Source organism: Sceloporus undulatus, chromosome 3 (genome assembly GCF_019175285.1).
Source record: "Sceloporus undulatus isolate JIND9_A2432 ecotype Alabama chromosome 3, SceUnd_v1.1, whole genome shotgun sequence".
In the NCBI taxonomy this organism is placed as follows: Eukaryota; Metazoa; Chordata; class Lepidosauria; order Squamata; family Phrynosomatidae; genus Sceloporus; species Sceloporus undulatus.
The window spans coordinates 22,493,836-22,513,312 of record NC_056524.1 but is presented as its reverse complement, the minus strand read 5'-3'; the positions used below and the strand labels follow the sequence as shown (position 1 = coordinate 22,513,312).

Below are 19,477 nucleotides of genomic sequence, written 5' to 3'. Positions count from 1 at the left end.
TCTGTGCTAAAATTCCCCTATTCTGTCCTCTGCTCCATTATCCTCAGGTTGAACACCCTTTTCCTTTTCTGAGAAGACTGAGGCAAAGAAGGTGTTGAGTAAATCTGCCTTTTCTCTGTCCCCTGTTAGCATTTTGCCATCTTTTCCATGCAGTGGCCCTGCCGTTTCCTTCTTCTTCCTTTTGCTGCAGACATACCCCAAAAAAGCCCTTTTTGTTGTTCTTAACAACCTCTCTAGCAAGCCTGAGTTCGTTGTGCGTTTTAGCGTTTCTGACTTTACCCCTACATGTGCTCACTATTTGTTTGAATTCCTCTTTTGTGATTTCCCCATTTTTCCATTTCTTATACATATTCCATTTAAAACTTAGCTGAGTTGAAAGTTCTTTGGTCATCCATCCTGGTTTCTTGAGGCATCTCCCATTTTTCTTCCTCACTGGAACTGATTGAAATTGTGCCTTCAGTATCTCCCCTTTGAGAAATTCCCATCCATCTTAAACTCCCTTCTCTTTTAATATTCCTGACCATGGGATTATCCCCAGTATTTCTCTAAGTTTACTAAAATCAGCTTTCCTAAAGTCTAGAATGCATGTCTGACTATGCCTGGCTTCTCTTTTTCATTGTATAACAACTCCAGGAGTACATGATCACTCTCACCTAAGGATCCCACCACTTGCACCCCATTACCTAGGTCATCGCTGTTGGTTAGGATCAGATCCAAAATAGCTGATCCCTTTGTTGCCTCTTCACATTTTGGACCATGAAATTGTCTCCAACGCAAGTGAGGAATTTGCTAGACCTTGAGATTTTGGCTGAGTTTGATTTCCAGCAAATATCAGGATAGTTGAACTCACCCATCACTACTACATCTCTCTTTTCTGAATGTGTGTTCATCTGTTCTAGAAAAACATCATCCAATTCCTCAGTCTGACTTGGGGATCTGTAGTAGACTCTCACAATAACATCCCTGTTGTTTCCCTCCCCTTTAATTTTTATCCAGATGCTCTCCACATGGTTTTCAGGATTGATTTCCTGGATCTCTTCAGTGGTGTAAATGTCCCTGAAATATAAGGCTATTCCTTCTCCTTTCCTGTTTGGCCTGTTTCTCTTAAAAAGGTTATACCCCTGTATTTCTACATTCCAATCATGAGACTCATCCCACCAGGTTTAAGAGTCAAAAGAGTGAAGTTAAGGAGAGAGGAATTGGTATTTAAAACAGTTGTTTATAAAATGGTGTCAGGAGCGACATCATACATCTTGTCTGCCATCAGTTTAAGTGTTAATCTAGAATGGAGCAGTCACATTGAGGGTTGTTAAGTGGGATTAATGTGTTATGCCATACTGGAGGAAAATGATGAGAAATTGCTATGAATAGATCTGAGCATCTGCAGATAGCAAACCCCACTGTCCCCAATGGTCATGCATGCACACTGGGCTGGCATTAGCGAGAACGGGACTTCATGTCCTGCAGTTTTTAGTATCCACAGGGGAAGAGTGTCCAGAACAGATCCCCTGCAGATACTGAGGTTCTACTATATAAATGTTATAGTATAAGGTACTCAGAAGTACCTTATACTAGTTGTGCTAACTGTTCCACTAGCAGTTGTGCAACTGCTAACAAAAAAAACAATAGAAATGTCAGAAAACTATCGCTTATACTTTCCTTACTAAGTTAGTTCCAGCATCAACCACAAATGCTTAACACCTGAAAGGCATTAATACAAAGTTCATGTGTATTTGCATACCACTAATACAAAGTTCAGTCTTGATTATATATGTGCCATTTTTTACAGTAATCCAAAATTCTGTTATAAACATGGTAGCTATATTTAAATTATTTAAGCCAAACTGAGCACACCCTATCCTTTCTCACCAATTCTTAATATGCAAAATTTATTATGGATCCAATGTTGATGTGAGCTACATCTGCAGCACACAAATAATACATCACTTTAATTGCTATGGCTCACGGCTATAGAATCCTGGGATTTGTAGTTTGTTTTGGCACCACAGCCCTCTGACAGAGAAGACTAAATATCTTATTTAAATTACAAATCCCAGCATTCCATAGCACTGAGCCATGGTAGTGAAAGTGGTGTCAAACTAGATTATTTCTGCAGTGCGGATGCAGCCCTGGTCTGTAATTTGCAATATCTGGCAGAGAGTAACGTTAAGCAGAGCAGGAATTAATAAATTATAATGAGTTGATTTATCCCTCCCCATAAGAAACAGGTAAGAACAAACATGAAAGCTCCTCCTTCTGAATGAGGCTTCAACTGACAGGCATACGTATAGATCTGGAGAAAGTATATGTTTTTAAAAAATTAAGGAAAAGTAAAGATTTTCATGAATCTTAATGTTGCCTAAAATACTATAGTTCAATTTCATAGAGACCTTTTTATGACACAAAATGGAGGTAACCAGTAAGAAGTGGGGGAAATTCTTGTTATTCTACGATTCTGAAAGAATCTGTTATGAAATGCAAGACCAAATTCTATTCACCTGCTGAAGGAAAGCCACAAGTGTGCTAGTTCCCCATTTATCAGGCTTGGGTAAATTGATATCCTTTAGGTATAAAACTAGCCTTTCACAATCCTTTGGCCTATACACTCGCCCCATATTGGTGCTGATCACTAAGCAGGTTTGGCTTAATTTTTGCAGAAGATGTCGGGATGTTGTCTGTGCACTGCAGTGAACTGTGGCAATCTGAGTTGACCGAAGCTGGGAAAAGGCATAACGGAGTAGCATTCTAAACAAAACAAAACAAAAGGTATGCACTTAAAATTTTATATAGCAGTTTAAAGAAAAACACATGCAGTCTGTTACAGCCATTGAGATGAAAATGTGTGTGCTGCTGCTGCTATTATTACTGTAGTTATCATCATCATCATCACCATCATTTACGTCTCACCTTTCAGCCAATAATGGGATTCAAAGAAGCATACAACATACTAGAATAAATAAAATATTTTTATAAACAGTGGTTCTCAACCTTCCTAATGCCCAACCCTTTAATACAGTTCCTCATGTGGTGACCCCCAACCATAAAATTGCAGTGTCTCGATGTGTTTTCTGATAGTCTTAAGCTACCCCTGTGAAAGGGGTCTCAACCCACAGGTTGAGAACCACTGCTCTAGAAGGTACACAAGTTTTCTTACACAATATGAATCAAAAAGGGCACCATTACCACAGTGTAAGCCCGAGGGCATGGAACCGTCTAATTAAAAAGATTGTATGTACAGCGCTGTGTAAATTTACAGTGCTTTATAAATAAAGGTTAATAATAATAATAAGTAATAAAACTAATGGTGACATAGTCATATATACAATCACATCAAGATTGTGGGGGTTTGTTGGTAGTGTTTTGCCAATGCTGATATGCATTTCAGCAAGACAGAAAGGTAAAAAAGAGTAAATTAACCAGAAGATTCATATTAAATTTAGGGATTTTCTAAATTAATGTATATACTCGACTATAAATCAATCTCATGTCTAAGCTGAGGGCATGTTTTGGGGCCAAAATTATGAATTTGATATGAATCATAAGTCATGGGTAAAACTTAAGGATCTAAAGGATGAAGCAAAGGAAAACAATGCCAAAGAAATTACAAAATTCCAGCAGGTATAACTGTGCTCACACTGAAGCCTGGATGGGTAAGAGAGTAGAGGGGAGTCAGTGTTTTTGGGACAGATTGCATTCTTGTCTTTCACCAGGGGCTGGTGAGAGTTAATGAGAGTTAAATACAGCAGTTACATTGACCCATGGACATGTCAACTCAGGTTTTTTGGGTCAATTATTTGATTAAAATTTCTAAAGTATACACAGTAACCTGAAATTCAGAAGGAATGGAGCACAGAACAGTGAACTATTTGGAGATCATTCAAATGAGATTGGGTGGTAATCTTTAGGGAGTGCTTTAACTGAATATTACTGCATGGTGGAGGTTTTAGATTAGAAGGCCTTCAAAGTCCCTTCCAAAGGAACTGGATCAGGAAAAATGACTTTCTCTATAACCATGATATCTTAGGCAACGGAAACAAACCTACATAGAAACCTGTGTTTCAGCTAAGACATAATCTAATACATTTGTATCACAGTTGGAATGATAATGAAAGTTCTTACCCTTTTCCGCATCCTTCAGGCCCAACAAGAAGAAATGGCTGCTTACTATCAAAGCCTAGCCATGGTTTAAAGTAATCTAAACCTCTTTGCATATCAGGTGTTTGGATGACTGGAAGAGTCTGAACATTGCTGAAATCATCAGCAGTCAAGTTTTCAGGCTTTTTTAGTAAGTATGACATCAGACGTTGAGTATCATGATCAAAATAGGTGTCCAGTGGTTTATTGGGATTTGGTGGAGATTCTCGTGCCCAAGTAAAAACCTTATTTAAAAAAAAAAAAACATCAAATTTAAAAGATATTTAGGGCATGCAAAATATGCATAACTCTACTTTCTGAAAACTAGACCAAGTGTACTTAAGTCTAGCTCTATGGAAATCAATGCAACTAAACACAGTAATGACTACTAACTTATATACTGATTTCAATAAAAGTAAAGTATCAGTACAGTAGGTCTTTGGTATCTGCTGGGGTTTGGTTCCAGGACTTCCATAGGTACCAAAATCTGAGGAAACCCTGTAGGCGCTGCTTCCCCCGGTGTATCGGGGCCTCAGCTGCCAGACCGGCAGCCTCTGAGGCCCCGATCCGTTGCTTTGCAGGCTGTGGGGAAGCGGCAAAAGGCCGCTTCCCTGCAGCCTGGAAAGGGGTGTCCTTGGGGCTTCAAGCCCCAAGGACACCCCGCGGCAGGGGGGAGGAGGAGAAAGGGGCCGCTTGGCCCTTTTCTTTCTTGCGTCACTGGGCGCAGCCAACTAAAGGCTGCGCCCAGCGACGCAAACCAGGAAGGAGCTCCGAAACGGAGCTCCTTCTTGCTCCGTGGAAAGGGCACACTAAGCGCCCTGGCGCGGAGCGATGATGTCACATCCACACCGCCCCGTATAGAGGCGGCGCGGTCATGACGTCGTCATGACAGCCCCCATGTGGAAGGGGCACCACTATTTTGTACAGACTCAGTCCGTACTAGGGTTAGGGGCGTCCGGAAGTGACGCCCCTTTTTAACCCTAGTACGGACTGAGTCCGTACTTAAAGGCCTGTCTGTAACGGGCCCCAAGTTCCATTAAATACAATGGCATAGCAAAATGATGTCTCTTATATAAAAAGGCTTTTTGGAGTATCTAGATATAAAGATAGACATAGTTATAGATATATTCAAGCTAAAGAATACATGATACAAAGGGCTGACTATATTTAATTTGGATCCAACCAACCATTTTTTGCAAAAAAAGGAAACAAAATCCTAATATTAATATTGACAGTATTTGGAAAAACAGCCACACCAATGATGACAGTTTCTTCTGCCGGGTTTGTAATTACCTGTCTGTAATTTCTCATCCTTATATCTGAATTTTATAATAAAATATTTTTGCTTAGAAAAAAACTTGTATACCTGTACACCTTTTTCTACTTGGGCATGCAGGTCCTATGCAAATGAATGGCTTTTTGCATGCACTAACTACATCTTTCTTCTAGTTATGTAAGAGTTTAAAAAGCAAATTCTATCTACATAATGCAAATTAAGAAGTGTATTAACACTAGGATCACAGATAAGACAATATATACCATATAAGTAAGTCTGCTCTTTTTCCATACTAATTACACAGGCCTGCAATGGGAAAAAACCCTTTTTTTCAATATTGTAGTTATTTTTAAAGTTTTTTTGAGAATTGAATCCAAATAAACACAATAGACATGTCATACCACACACAGTCCTTTCACAAATTCAGGATTTTTCATTAAGTCAGATGTTCCTCAACCTTCATTAAGTGCAGACACTGATGTTCCAGTGCAGGGTTTTGGGTTTTTTTTTTTTTGTGCTTTTGAATTGATTTTTGTTTTTCATACAAATAAATTAAAATATTTTTAGTCTATCAAGGAGACTTCAAACTATTTCTTACTTGCTGGAAGATAATTATTTGCAGGATCATTTGATTCAAACATATTACAACACATGAAAAAACTATACAGTGGTGCCTTGGGTTACGAAATTAATTCGTTCCGCGGCCGCTTTCGTAACCCGAAAAGCCTTCGTAAGCCGAAATGCCATAGGCGCTAATGGGGAAAAAGCCGCGGCTCCGCCGCGGCTCCATTTAAAATAGCGCCGGAGTTTTTTCGTAACCCGAAAAAACTTTCGTAACCAATCTGAGGTCAGTTTTGGATTTAGAAAATCAAATTCCTATAAAACTAGCACAGATACTTTTAAAGGTTTTTATGAACCTCCATTTTGTAAGCCTGTGCTATTAGTCACATAAAAAGTTCTGTGGCAAATGATACCTGGATTGCAACATTAGAGGTGTTTTTTCACTTATTATTTTTTTTATTAATCCTTGCCTAAAATATTTCTCAGGACATATCTGTGATTCTAATTTTTTTAAAAAAAGAAAAGAAAAGAAAAAGAAAAGAAAACTCTCCTGAAACTGCTAATAGCTTGAACAATTCCTGTCATAAACAATGACCTCTTTTGTAAACTCCTGACGTGATTTCATGTTGAGATTTCCACCGAGCCCTCTTATCAGGCTGATTATAAACTGCCCACGTTCACTGCACCCGTGGAGATGAGATAACCCATTCATCACTGTTCCAACCAAACTTGTTTCTATCACGTAGTCATTCTGTAAAATAGAGAATGCAGTAAGGAAGCCATAAAACAGATTCCCATAACATTACCAAGCACAAAGTCTTATATAAAAATGCTGGCAAATACTAACAGAAATGTGAGGATACAGAGTGACAGTATTCAAAGTAGATATAAAGCCTTAAATAGCTATGATGACAGTCTTTGCTCTGACCTGGATGTTGTAGTTGACTCAGGTCCAAAGGATTTAATCTTGATGCCTGTTTGTCCTGTATTATTGGATGAGTTTCAATTTGTGCAGCCTGAGGATATGGACAGAATCCTTGGAGAAGTGAGGGCCAGCACATGTATATTGGATCCTTGTCCTTCCTGGCTTCTGAAAGCAGCAAGAGGGGGACTGGCCAAGTGGGTAGAGTGAGTGGTGAATGCTTTGCTGCAGCAAGGCAGATTTCTCTCCTGCCTAAATAAGGCTATGGTGAGGCCATTGCTGAAAAAGATCTCCCTGGATCCCATCATTCCGGATAACTATCAGCCAGTCTCTAATATTCCATTCTTGGGCATGATTCTGGAGTGAGTGGTGGCCTCCCAGCTCCAGGGGTTTCTGGATTAAACAGATTATCTAGATCAGGGGTAGGCAACCTTTTTAAGCCGGGGGCCGGGTTGCTGTCCCTCAGACAACTGGGGGGCCGAAACGGGGGGAGCTTCCACCCTCCAGGGGTGGAGCCGCATGCCGGGGCGGAGCTTCCACCCTCCAGGGGGCATGGCTTTCTCTGCTCCCTTTCTCGACCTCCAGCTGTCTGAGAGACAGCTAGAAGGGGGGGTTGGGAGAGGGGGTGACAGGCGTGCACCTGTCTTCCTGCCCTTCCTTGGCCCCCAGCTGCCTCTCAGACACAGCTGGGGACCAGTAAGGGCCTGTGAGGGGCAGGAGCAACAAGCGCGCGGCCCCTGCTCCTTTCCTTGGGGCTTTGCCAGGCCTGAGGTGTCCTCTGAAGGACACCGTGCGGAGGAGGAGGCATGTGCCCGCCCTCTCCTCCTCGGTCCCTTCCTTTGGCCAAACAGGTTCCAAGGGGCCCTTTTGGCCGAAGGGGAGGGAGGCCGAAGGGAAGGGCTTGGGCACCCATCCCAGGCCCTCCCTTCGGCTCTTCCCTTCACCCGAAGGGAACAGCGGCCATCAGAGCCCTGTTGGAGGACCCCAGCGACCGCAACGGGCCTCCTAGAGGCCTGCTGCAGCTGCCGGAGCCCTGTTGGAGGGGGAGCCCTGTTGAAGGAGGGCCCCCATCCCCTTCCTTCCCTCCCTGTGTCTGTCTGGCAGCCACGGGACGGGAAGGAAGGATGAGGAGGACCCCTGCCCCCTTCCTTCCCTCCCCACAGCTGTCTGGCAGCCGCGGGAAAGGAAGGACGAGGAGGACCCCAGCCCCAGGAGGAGAAACTCCTCCTATTTACCCCTGCACGCGGCCCTGCTGGCGCGCGCAGGGCTACAGGAAGCTGCCGCGCCTGCCTCTGCTCGTTCCTCCTCCACCTCCTCGACCATGGAGACCGTCTGCAGCCCGCCCTCCTCGGTGCCCTCCCTGCCGCAACCGCAGCGGTACCGCCTGTTGTCAGCGGCAATCAGCGGCAGGACCGGGCTGGGGCCGGTCCTGCCACCTCGCTGGGCCGGATCCGGCCCATGGGCCGGGGGTTGCCAACCCCTGATCTTGATCCATTTCAATCTGGCTTCAGACCTGGCTAAGGGAAGGAGACAACTTTGGTCACGTTGGTGAATGACCTACGCAGGGAGCTGGACAGGGGGAGTGTGTCCCTGTTGGATCTCTCAGCAGAGTTCAATACCATCAACCATGGTATTTTTCTGGGCCACCTCTCTGAGATGAGTCTTGGGGGTAATGTTATGCAGTGCTTCCAGTCTTTCTAGGAGGGGCATACTCGAAAGGTGGTGTTGGGGGACTCCTGTTTGATTGCCTAGCCTTTGGGACTGTGGGGTCCCTCTGGGTTCTGTTCTGTCCCCCATGTTAATCAACATCTACATGAAACTGCTGGGAGAGGTCCTCCGGAGTTTTATGGTGAGATGTCACCAGTATGCGGATGGCACTCAGCTCTATCTCTCCTTTCCATCTAATTCCAAGGAAGCTGTCTCTGTATTGAACCAGTGTCCGCTGACAGTAATAGACTGGATGAGGGCAAACAAATTGAAATTTAATCCAGACAAGACAGAGGTGCTCCTGGCCAGTCATAAGGCAGATCAGAGAAAAGGGACCTTGCCTGTGCTGGATGGGGTTACTCTCCCCCTGAAATCTCAGGCTCATAGTTTGGGTGTCCTCCAGGACTCCACTCTGACCTTGGATGACCAGATCTCAGCAGAGGCCAGGAGTACATTTGAACAGTTAAAACTACTGCACCAACTGCACCCATTCCTTGAGACGTCAGACCTGGCTATGGTGACGCATGCCTTGATTACATCCTGTTGAGACTACTATAACACACTCTATGTGGGGCTGCCTTTAGAAACGTTCAGAAACTTCAGCGGGTTCAAAATGCTGCAGCCAGAATGCTGACTAGACCCAGTTACAGGGAGCATAAAACTCCTGTATTAAAACACCTTCACTAGTTACCCGTTCATTTCCAGGCACAATTCAAAGTACTGGTCCTGAGCTATAAAGCCCTACATGGCTTAGGTTCAGAATATTTGAGAGACCATATCTCCCCATACAAACCAGCTAGAGCCCTATGATTTTCCGGGGAAGGCTTAAAACGTGCTGACCTGTTTTAGGACCCAATTTAAAGCTTTCTCAAAATAATCTCCAATCCAGTTTTCAAGATTCTGCTTGCATTCTTCAGGTTGGTTTCTAAGCCAAGATTTTATCAGGGAATTCAGATCAGTATCTTCATCACTAGAAGGAGAAAACAAAACAAAACGAAAATATATTTTCAATATCTGTTTTGAATAAAAACATGAAATTCAAGGGAACACTTAATAAACTAAATCCTATGCATGCTTACTTGAAAGCGTGTTCAACATGGTTTACTTTTCAAGAAATATGTCTCAATATTGCATTGAATAAAAGCCAAATTATATATTTGTCCCTTCCTACCTCCAGTGCTCCCCTGTCATGTCAGCACTTAAAAAGTTACAGATTTTGGAGCATTTTAGATTTTGGATAAGGGAGATTCAACCTGTACTTTAGATACTCTTATGAGTCCTATATTTTTATGAATGTGTTTTAATGATTTTATAGTGATGTATTTTAATTGTGGGTTTATGTGGTTTTAATTGTGTTTTGTATTTTAACATGTTATACCCCACCTCGAGTCTTGAGGAGAGGTGGGTAAGAAATAAGTTTTGTTGTTGTTGTTGTTACTAATTGGTTGACATTCTTAAGGTTGTTAAAAAGTAGGGGAATTTCCCTCCAGTTGCATTCAGTCACCCTTCTTCCTGTTTTAAGGAAATCAGTAAAGATAGGCTATGAATTCTGCATTTGTTGTGGGGACTATCAAAAGAACATTTGTACAAGATTTTTTAACCCGCCAAAAATATTATTTTCCAATGAAAGCAGAAAGCAAGTGAAAGCAATGAAAGCAGGTAAAACAAAGTGGCTTGTTATTGTTGTTACTGCAATTAAACCTAAACAAAATTTGAACTTAGCATGCATGATACTATAAAGATCTGTAGCTTACACGTTTCTATAATCTTTACATATGAAATGTAAAATTACCTTAGAAAAATCATTCCCATTCGAGATATTGTGGCAGGAGAAGCACAACTCAAGTCATGTGTTTCAAAGACAAAATTAACATTTGGACCAAACTGAATTCTCTCACCACTGGGCATAGTGAGTAGACGGTTGTCATCAAGGACAGAATTCAAAGATTCAATCCATTCAGGGTCTATGTCACCATCACAGATTATCCATGAAGTAACATCTGTTCACAAACAATAACAAAACATTATTTCTCATATAGTAGCTGCTTTTCTGTAGTAATACAAATTAGATTTAGTTGGTTCAGTCTTGGATGAAACATCTGTTTCTCATAAGTCTAAAGTGCAAAACAAAGAAAAGATGAAAATAAAAACTGGCTGGGAAGGGAGAAAAGTCAACATAAGAAACAGAAAATGGAATTTGGAATCCTTCCCTGATCTGCTGGCACAAACAATTAAACCATTGGTTGTGGATTGCTCCTTCAACCATCCAGAGACTGCAATTAATTCTTATTACAACAATAATCATTTCTTGTTTTATTTATGAAGTTATTACTTTTTCCCACCTTCTTGTTTCTCTGTTCAGTAATGATACTGTTTGTGGCCTTACTGTGACAAGCTTTCTCTAGAACAGTGGTTCTCAACCTTCCTAATGCCACGGCCCTTTAATACAGTTCTTCATGTTGTAGTGAACCCCAACCATAAAAAGATTTCCTAAGACCATCGGAAATATGTGTTTTCTGGTGGTGTTAGATGACTCCTGTGAAAGGGTCATTTGACCTCCAAAGGAGTCACAACCCACAGGTTGAGAACCGCCGCTCTAGAAGCTTATCATCATCATAAAGAACAAAGTATTGTCTTATTACTACAAACCAGCATGGCATCTCTTACATACTGTAACCCTGAGAGCACAGTTTTATGCATTCATAAATGGGAATAGGAACTATTGAACACAATGGAATTTGCTTCTGTTTAAACATGTATAGTTTCAAAAAGAAGGTCTTATTTCAGAAATTTCTAATTCATATGCATACCTGGAGGTTCCCGTACTACTTGCCGGGCACTGTTTGTAAGCACACCATCTGACCACTCTCTGGTGTCCATGTCAATATGGCCTAGCAACTGACGACGAGGCATAGCTTTGGGGTTCATGGTATATTGTTTCACTACTTTGCCAACTTTTCCAAGTGCAGCTCTTAACATATGCCAGAGTGTTGATTTACCTGCACCACTTGGGCCTACAATTACTACTCCCATTCTCTGACGTAGTTGCTCATACAGTTCCAAAACCTTCTTAATCTTGAAGAAAATTAAAAAAAACAGTTACATGTGTAGGCTATTTCTCTCACCTTATCAAGCACAGATAAAATAAGTTTTCAAATTACTGTTACAAGAGTTATTGTGTTGTTGTTGTTGTGTTCCTTCAAAATATTTCTGACATGGTGTTTTATCACGGGGTTTTCTTGGTAGAATTTGTTCAGAATGGTTACTGCCTTTCCCTTCCTGTGAGAGCTGAGTGGCCGTTCAAACCCTGGTCTCCCACTGTCCTAGTCAAACACTCAAACTACTACATCATCCTGACTCTCACATCATTACGAGGAAAGAATAAGAAAGTCTTTTTCTTTAACAGTCTGTGTCTGACAAGCATAATTCTACTCATAAGCCACCCACGCTATAAATGTGCCTTTAATTAGTCTATCTCTTATTTTACTATTTTGCAAAGATAAATGTCAGCTTAATCAAAGAGATTTCCTAAGGTGTAAAAGTGAGTCAGATTTCAGTATTTGTCTTTGCTCATGTTACTTTTTCATAAATTCATGGGTATGATCATATCCTTCAGGAACAATCAACTGAATCTTATTCATAGTCCTAATTAGACTAATTACTAACAAAATAGTAACCAGAAAAAAATTAACAGTTACATTTCTTGCTAAAAAATACATACATCAAATCAACTGAATATCTGCATATGTTGATTCACTATTTAACAACTCTTTCAAAGGGTGTGCTTTAGTTGGGACTAACCATTAAGATTCAGGCCAGTGTAATCAAGATTTTTCTTATACACTTTTGTAACCAAAACAGATTTTCCTGAGGTACCTATAATGAAAAGATTGACCATGGTTGCACTTACTATTTACCTGTGTAGGTATGATTTCCAAATTAGCCTCCTCAAAAGCTTCTTGTAAAGCATTGTTTAACTCAGCATAATCTACATCCTTAAAATCAATACCAGGGAAGACATCTTTTGCCAGTGCATCAAATCGTGCACAATCTGCAAAGGTCAATTTTGACATGGTATTAAGTCGCAAAGCTTGAACCACGATATGGCTTTCATTAACTACAGGGGAGAACAGAAATTGTAAAAATTAATTTAGGTTGTCTTGAACCTGAAATGTAAACACATCAATTATCAAAAATCACAGACCCAACATTTCAAATGAAATGAAAATATGGCAATGAATAAGAAGCAAATGCAGAGAAAAAAACCCTCTCATCCTCAGGATGGCATGGAGGATCAATCCACCATGACTGAGACTTACCCAAGTCTTAATTATGGGTGGGAACTACATCTTACTATCACTGACTGCAGCACAGTTCTAACTAACGCTGCCTGTGCTAATTTATATTTATCTCACTTTTTGAGCCTGATAACGGTTGATGGCTCCAACCAACCTGCAGCTTCAAATATGTCTTCCAACAGGCTGTATTGGTTGCCATTGACCTTGTGGAATGAGGACACACATTACTCAGCCTTGGCTTCTTTTCCCAATCATAACATTAGAAAATACAGGACCACAACTATCTGTCAATCAACATCTTGGATATCTTCTCACATGCGGCCTTTGGATTAAATGAGACAAATAACTGTGTGTCTAAACTGAGCTGTTCTCTTGAGATAAGTCTTTACTAGTCTCATCCAAAGTATACATTCATCGTTCCTCTGGATGCTTTGGATTTGAACAAACGGTAGGCAGATACAGTACATCTGGAATACCCATCCATACTGGACATTTTTACAAAAAAGTAGGATCACTGCCTCTTTAGTCTTTAAATTTAGTGTAAATTTACAGCGCTTTATAAATAAGGGTTAATAATAATAATAATAGTCTTTGTCTCCTGTTTCTTTGCTATCCCCATTCTGGTAATTTCTTTCAACCTTACCCTAATCTCCTCTGTGTCACTCTCATTTGAGGAAATAAATATTTGTCTCAAATCCTCTTTTCTTTCCTCCTCAGAAACAGGAGGATTTGCTACCATCTGAGTGGTGTTTGTTTTTTTTACTTTTTTCTGTACCATCAAGGAATTAAATACATTCCTCAGTTTTAATTTATCGTCCTCATTTCCTTTCATCTCCATTCTATTCCTAATCTATTACTGCCCACTGTTTTTGAAATATATTGCCTAAATTTGCTCTAGAAGGGGAAAAGTATGTCCAATTGATACAGCAGGATAGAAAAAAATGTTGGAGAAGGGCAGGCGCTAAACATTCGTAACCGAAAAGAGTTGTGAGGGCCTGCCAGTCTGGTTAGTACACAGGGGACAACCCAATCAGGGTGGATTGTTCCTCTGTACCATCCCAAGAATGAAATCATAATTGGCATGGTCACAACATGAATCCTTAGGCCCAAAATGATAAAATAGCTAAGACATTGATCTTACAGCCAGCCCCCCGTAGCCATGAATTCTGAATCCACATATTCAACCATCCACAGAGTGAAAGTATTCCCCCCTCCAAGAAAATAAAAAATCCAAAAAGTAAACCTTGACTTTGCTTCTTTATAAGGGACACCACTTTACTACCCCATTGCATATACAATGGGAACTCCACATTCACTGGGTTTGGGGGCAAAGAAGTAAGAAAGTAAAAAAAACTACAAATTAAAAAAATACTGGTTTGGGGTTGTTGTTTTTTTGTTTTGATTTGTTTTTTGAGAGAACGCCTCTCTAGGAATCTCTAGGTCCTCCAGTGTAACACTGTGGTCAACATTTGACATTGACCATAGAACTGTACTGAAGGGCCTACAAATGCCTAGAAATATATTCTCCCTAGGAATCTCCAGGTCCTCCAGTAAGATATCTGGTGATCCTTGAATATAGTAGAATCATGCTGGAGGACCCAGAGATTCCTAGAGAGAACATACAGTCGGCCTTTCTTATACACTGATTTTTTATACATGGATTCAAGCATCCACGGTTTGAAAATATTTTAAAAAAAGTATAAATTTCAAATATCAAACCTTGATTTTCCATTTTTTATAAGGAACACCATTTTGCTACGTCATTATATTTAATGGGACTTGGGCATACACTGATTTTGTTATACACAGGGGACCTTGGAACCAAACCCCAGCGTATAACAAGGGTCCACTGTATTAACAAATCCATGAATAAATAAAGCTGCAAAAGTCAAAGCTGCAAATGTAGAGGGACAACTGTAACGGGACATGAATATCCACAGATTTTGGTATCCACAGGGGGTTCTGGAACCAAACTTCAGTGAAGACCACTGTACTGTCAATATGTTCAACAGAACAAAAATATTAACATAAACTTGAAAAGCTATTGCCTACCAAGCAAAATACTATCTACCAGCCATGTCTGAAAGACCATCAGCGATTCAATAAACACCTTCTTTTTGCTACTTCCATAAAATTGTGAAAGATAAGAGGACCCCAATTATTTCAGATGATATGCTGTTCTGAAAAGGCAGCATCCAATTTGAAACAACTAAAACCATGAGAACTGAGAATGGGAATAGTGGGGTTATTTAACAGATGATTCAAGTACAGAAATAGCCTCTTGCTGAGTAGATCAAGTGTTTGTTAGAGATCATTTTAAGGGAGTTGTCTCTAATGTGACACAAGAACTCTGCACCCAGCTCCAAATCAGGGAAGAAGGTGACTGGGAGGTAGACTGAGAAGTGGAAGCAGTGGCAGAGTCAGGAGGCTGAGGGAGGGAAGGAGCTTGGTTTACATGGCTTGGTAGTAAGGTGGGGGAATTGTAGGGCCAAAGTGATAAAGGGATAAAGAGGTATGGGCTACAGTATAGGCTTGGAAAGGAGACACAGGGCAGGGAGGAGGAGGAGGAGGACAACATTGCAGGATATTTTTGCTGCAGTGTCATCATCCTAGGAGGGGGGAGAGGGGAAGATTTGCTGACTGGGGTGGAGGGAGCTACAAACTTACAAATAATCAAATCAATAAAAGAAAAACCAGCAAAAGCTGAGAGCTGACTGCACTTGTTTCAAAGTTTATAACAGCCACAGAAAAAAATTACAGACTATAGATACTTTTTCAAAATAAATTATTGCTGTTTTGTGCCTTTAATTTCCAACTTAGCGTGACCCCAAGGCAAATCTATCACAGGTTTTATTTGGCAAAAAATTTTCCTAGCGGGCTGACACTACCATCCTCTGTGGTTAATGGTGTGACTTGCCAAAGGTCACCCAGTGGGATCCTCTGGCTGAGTGGGGAATCAAACCCGTCTCCCCTAGTCCAATTACAACATGCTGGCTCTCATTACAACTAAAGCATATTGTTTTTAATTGCCATCGAGTCAATCTCGACCCGTGGAGACCCTGCTGATGAGACATCTCCAAGACCCCCTGTCCTCCACTGCTCTGCTCAACTCCTGCAAACTCATACTTGTGATCTCTTTAATAGAGTCCATCCATCTTGCATGTGGCCTTCCTCTCTTTCTACTTCCCTCTACCTTTCCTAGCATTACTGTTATTTCCAATAACTCATGCCTTCTCATGATGTGACATGATACAACAACCTGAGTTTTGTCATCTTGGCTTCTAAGGAGATTTCTGACTTGATCTGCTCCAGGATCCATTTGTTTGTCTTTTTGGCTGTCCATGGAATCCTTAGCACTCTTTTCCAGCACCACATTTCAAATTAGTTGATTTTCCTCCTATCCTCCTTCTTAACTGTCAAGCTCTCACATCCATACATGGCAATAAGGAATACAATGGACTGTACAATTCTAACTTTTGTACTCAGTTGTATATTCTTGCATTTTAGGATCTTCTCTACTTCTTTCATAGCTGTCCTTCGCATTCTTAACCTTTTTCTGATTTCCTGGCTGCAGTCCCCATTCCAATCAATGTTTGATCCCAGATATGAGAATTCTTTTACTGTACTATTTCTATTTCCTTGTTGTCTAGTTTGAATGTGTGTAAGTTTTCTGTGGTCATTATTTTTGTTTTATTTATGTTCAACTGTAAACCTGCCTTTGCACTCTCTTCTTTGATCTTCCTTAGTAGTTGTTCCAGGTTTGTGAGATTCTCTGCTAGTATTATGGTGTCATCTGCGCATCTCAGATTGTTGATAACCTCTTGTCCTATTTTCACTCCTCCTCCTTCTGTATCTAAGCCTGCTTTTCTTACAATATGTTCTGCATATAAGTTGAACAAGTAGGGTGATAAGATGCAGCCTTGTCTGACTCCTTTGCCAATTGGGAACCATTCTGTTTCTCCATGTTCTGTTCTGTCAGTAACCTCTTGTCTTGAGTACAGATTGTTCATCAAGACTATCAGATGTGCTGGCACTCCCATGTTTTTAAAGGTGTTCCATAGTCTTTCATGATCTATTCGAAGGCTTTGCTATAATCTATAAAGCACATACTGATTTTCTTTTGGAACTCCCTGGTTCATTCCATTACCCATCATATGTCTGCAATGTGGTCCTTAGTGCCTCTTCCATTTCTGAATCCCACTTAGACCTCTGGGATTTCTCTCTCCATGTATGGTTGGAGTCTATGTTGTAGAATTTTGAGCACAATTTTGCTTGCATGGGATATTAATGCTATGGTTTTATAGTTGCTGCAATCTTTTGTGTCTCCTTTTTTATGGATGGGGATGTATATTGATCGTGTCCAGTCTGTCGGCCATTGTTTTGTTTTCTGTATCTCTATGTTAGTTAGCACTATAGTTGACTCTGTCAATGTGGATTGCAGCAGATCAACTGGAATATCATCTGTTCCTGGTGATTTGTTTTTCACCATTTCTCTTATTGCAGCTTCTACCTCCTTGCTTAGAATTTAGGGTTCATCTTCATATGGCTCTTCATTCCATGTGTCCTTAATTCTATCATCTTTTTTATATAGATCTTCTGTGTATTGTATCCATCATCTTTTTATTCCCTCCTGGTCTTGAATTGTGATTTTTATTGTCATAGAGCATCCCAGTCCTTGGTTTGGACTTTCCTTTGATTTCCCTGATCTTGTGGAATAGGTATCTCATTCACCCCTTTTTATTGTTGTCTTCTATTTCACTGCACTGCTCGTTGTATTAGTTTTCTTTATTTTTATGCACTAGCCGTTGTACTGTTGCATTCATGGTTCTGAGCTTGTTCCTATCTCCTTCTTGTTTTGCTTCTCTTCTTTCCTTTATTGCTTGTAACATTTTATCTGTCATGCATGGTTTCTTCTCCTTCTTTCTGTCCACTGAAAGTGTCTGTCTGCATACTTCTTTTATTATGTCCTTGGCTTCAGACAAAAGCTCTTCTGGTTCTCGGTCAATTATGCTTAGTAGTGCAAATCTGTTCCTTAAATCTGTTCCTAAAGCACATAGTGCTGGATATTTACCTTCAGAAGACACCCAGAGTAACATGTTTGTGTGTATATATTTACCTTTCTCCTTCACTCCATTTCTTTTCAGATGGCGAAGAAGATTACCACATCCTCTCAGAACAGTCTTCAGTGCTCGCAAGCCCCAATCATAATGCTGCTGAGGTGTTAAGAGTTCCCTGAATTTAAAAAATAATAATAAGATGTTTTCAAATGTCTTTTGTATGACACCTTTTTTTTTTGTACAGAAGTTTATTGTTAAAAGCTAAAAGCCGTCACAATATAAAATAGATCCAAACAGTAAATACAAAAACAGTATAAAAAAAACCAAGGCACAAAAACCACAAATAAAACCACATGGTAAAATTAGTAAAAGAGGCCCATCAACAAAAAACAATAATACATCATAAATGATAAAATAATAAAAACATAAAACTAGAATGGTTCTAGCCATTTTTTCATTAGAAAATGCTTTCTTCTAGTACTTCTGAAGATCCACTAACACCTATTATCATACAGACTTAGATCAACTACAAATTTCACACCCACCTTTACCATTAATCATAGTGTGGTGCAAGTGCCATTAGCTTCATAACCATCCATGCTTCCTCTCTATTTTTTCCCAAGTAAATTTAATCAGAAAAGATACAATGATGCTCTAACTGTATGATCATATTAAACTTTAAAAAACCCTTAAAAGTACAATCTACTTTTGCCTTACATGGGGGATCTGTTCCAGACCCCCCTCCCCGCATAAGGCAAATTAAGTGTATGCTCAAGCCCCATTTGTTTGAATGGGGCAAGCCCCTGCAGCACGGTGTGCACCACGGGCATGCACCCCATTCACCATATCAAGGCTCTCAAATCTGCGTATGGCACAGGCGCACTATTCATCCATTTTTTTATAGCTAGAACACCTGAGAAAGTAATAGCATCATTTACTTACATACTCTCCAAAAATGTAGCTATTTATGCTTTATATCACAACAGTGCTACTTTCCATTTATTACATACAATAAGTCTGCATATTATGTCAAACAGGTTAGTGAACCATATTTTCATTTCTCATTTTATCTCTTCCTGCTTACTCTGGCATTTATAGCCTTGGCCTCTGTCTTGTTTTCCATTTCTCTTAATGTTATTGACTTAGCATCTGATTAGATCTTTACAGAAAAGTTAGCTTGAAACAAAGCAACTGAGTATTTAGGGGAATCTTGAACTCTACTAGGAATGAAGTACAGCATCCTCAAATAAATATGACTAATTAATCTCTTTTATTTGAGTTAAAACACCATTTTCAAATGACAATTGATGATAAACATAGTTTAAGCAATTTCAGAACCTTTAATTAGCAACAGGCCAATAAAAATTTATTCTTCCTTATAGGAATCCACAGATAATCTATAGAATCATTTTCCTTAACATATTTAATCCCAAGACATAGCCTTGTTAGTGTGAAAAATGAGAAGCACCTTTCAGACTAGCAGGAACAATGAGGTTGGTAGCGTGACTTTTGTCAACTTAAC

General features: G+C 40.2%; 1 protein-coding gene across 4 annotated transcripts in view; it reads right to left on the bottom strand.

Moving 5' to 3' along the window:
- The window catches only part of DYNC2H1 (dynein cytoplasmic 2 heavy chain 1), a 248,851-nt gene that overhangs the window by 177,084 nt on the left and 52,290 nt on the right, over positions 1-19,477 (bottom strand). For all 4 annotated transcript variants that reach the window (XM_042458285.1, XM_042458287.1, XM_042458286.1 and 1 more), the window contains 8 exons: positions 18,015-18,130; positions 12,518-12,717; positions 11,411-11,675; positions 10,393-10,600; positions 9,441-9,570; positions 6,567-6,722; positions 4,120-4,379; positions 2,499-2,745 (listed from right to left, as the gene is read on the bottom strand). In XM_042458285.1, coding sequence (XP_042314219.1) covers positions 2,499-2,745; positions 4,120-4,379; positions 6,567-6,722; positions 9,441-9,570; positions 10,393-10,600; positions 11,411-11,675; positions 12,518-12,717; positions 18,015-18,130 — 1,582 coding nt within the window. The remainder of the gene's footprint in view (positions 1-2,498; positions 2,746-4,119; positions 4,380-6,566; positions 6,723-9,440; positions 9,571-10,392; positions 10,601-11,410; positions 11,676-12,517; positions 12,718-18,014; positions 18,131-19,477) is intronic.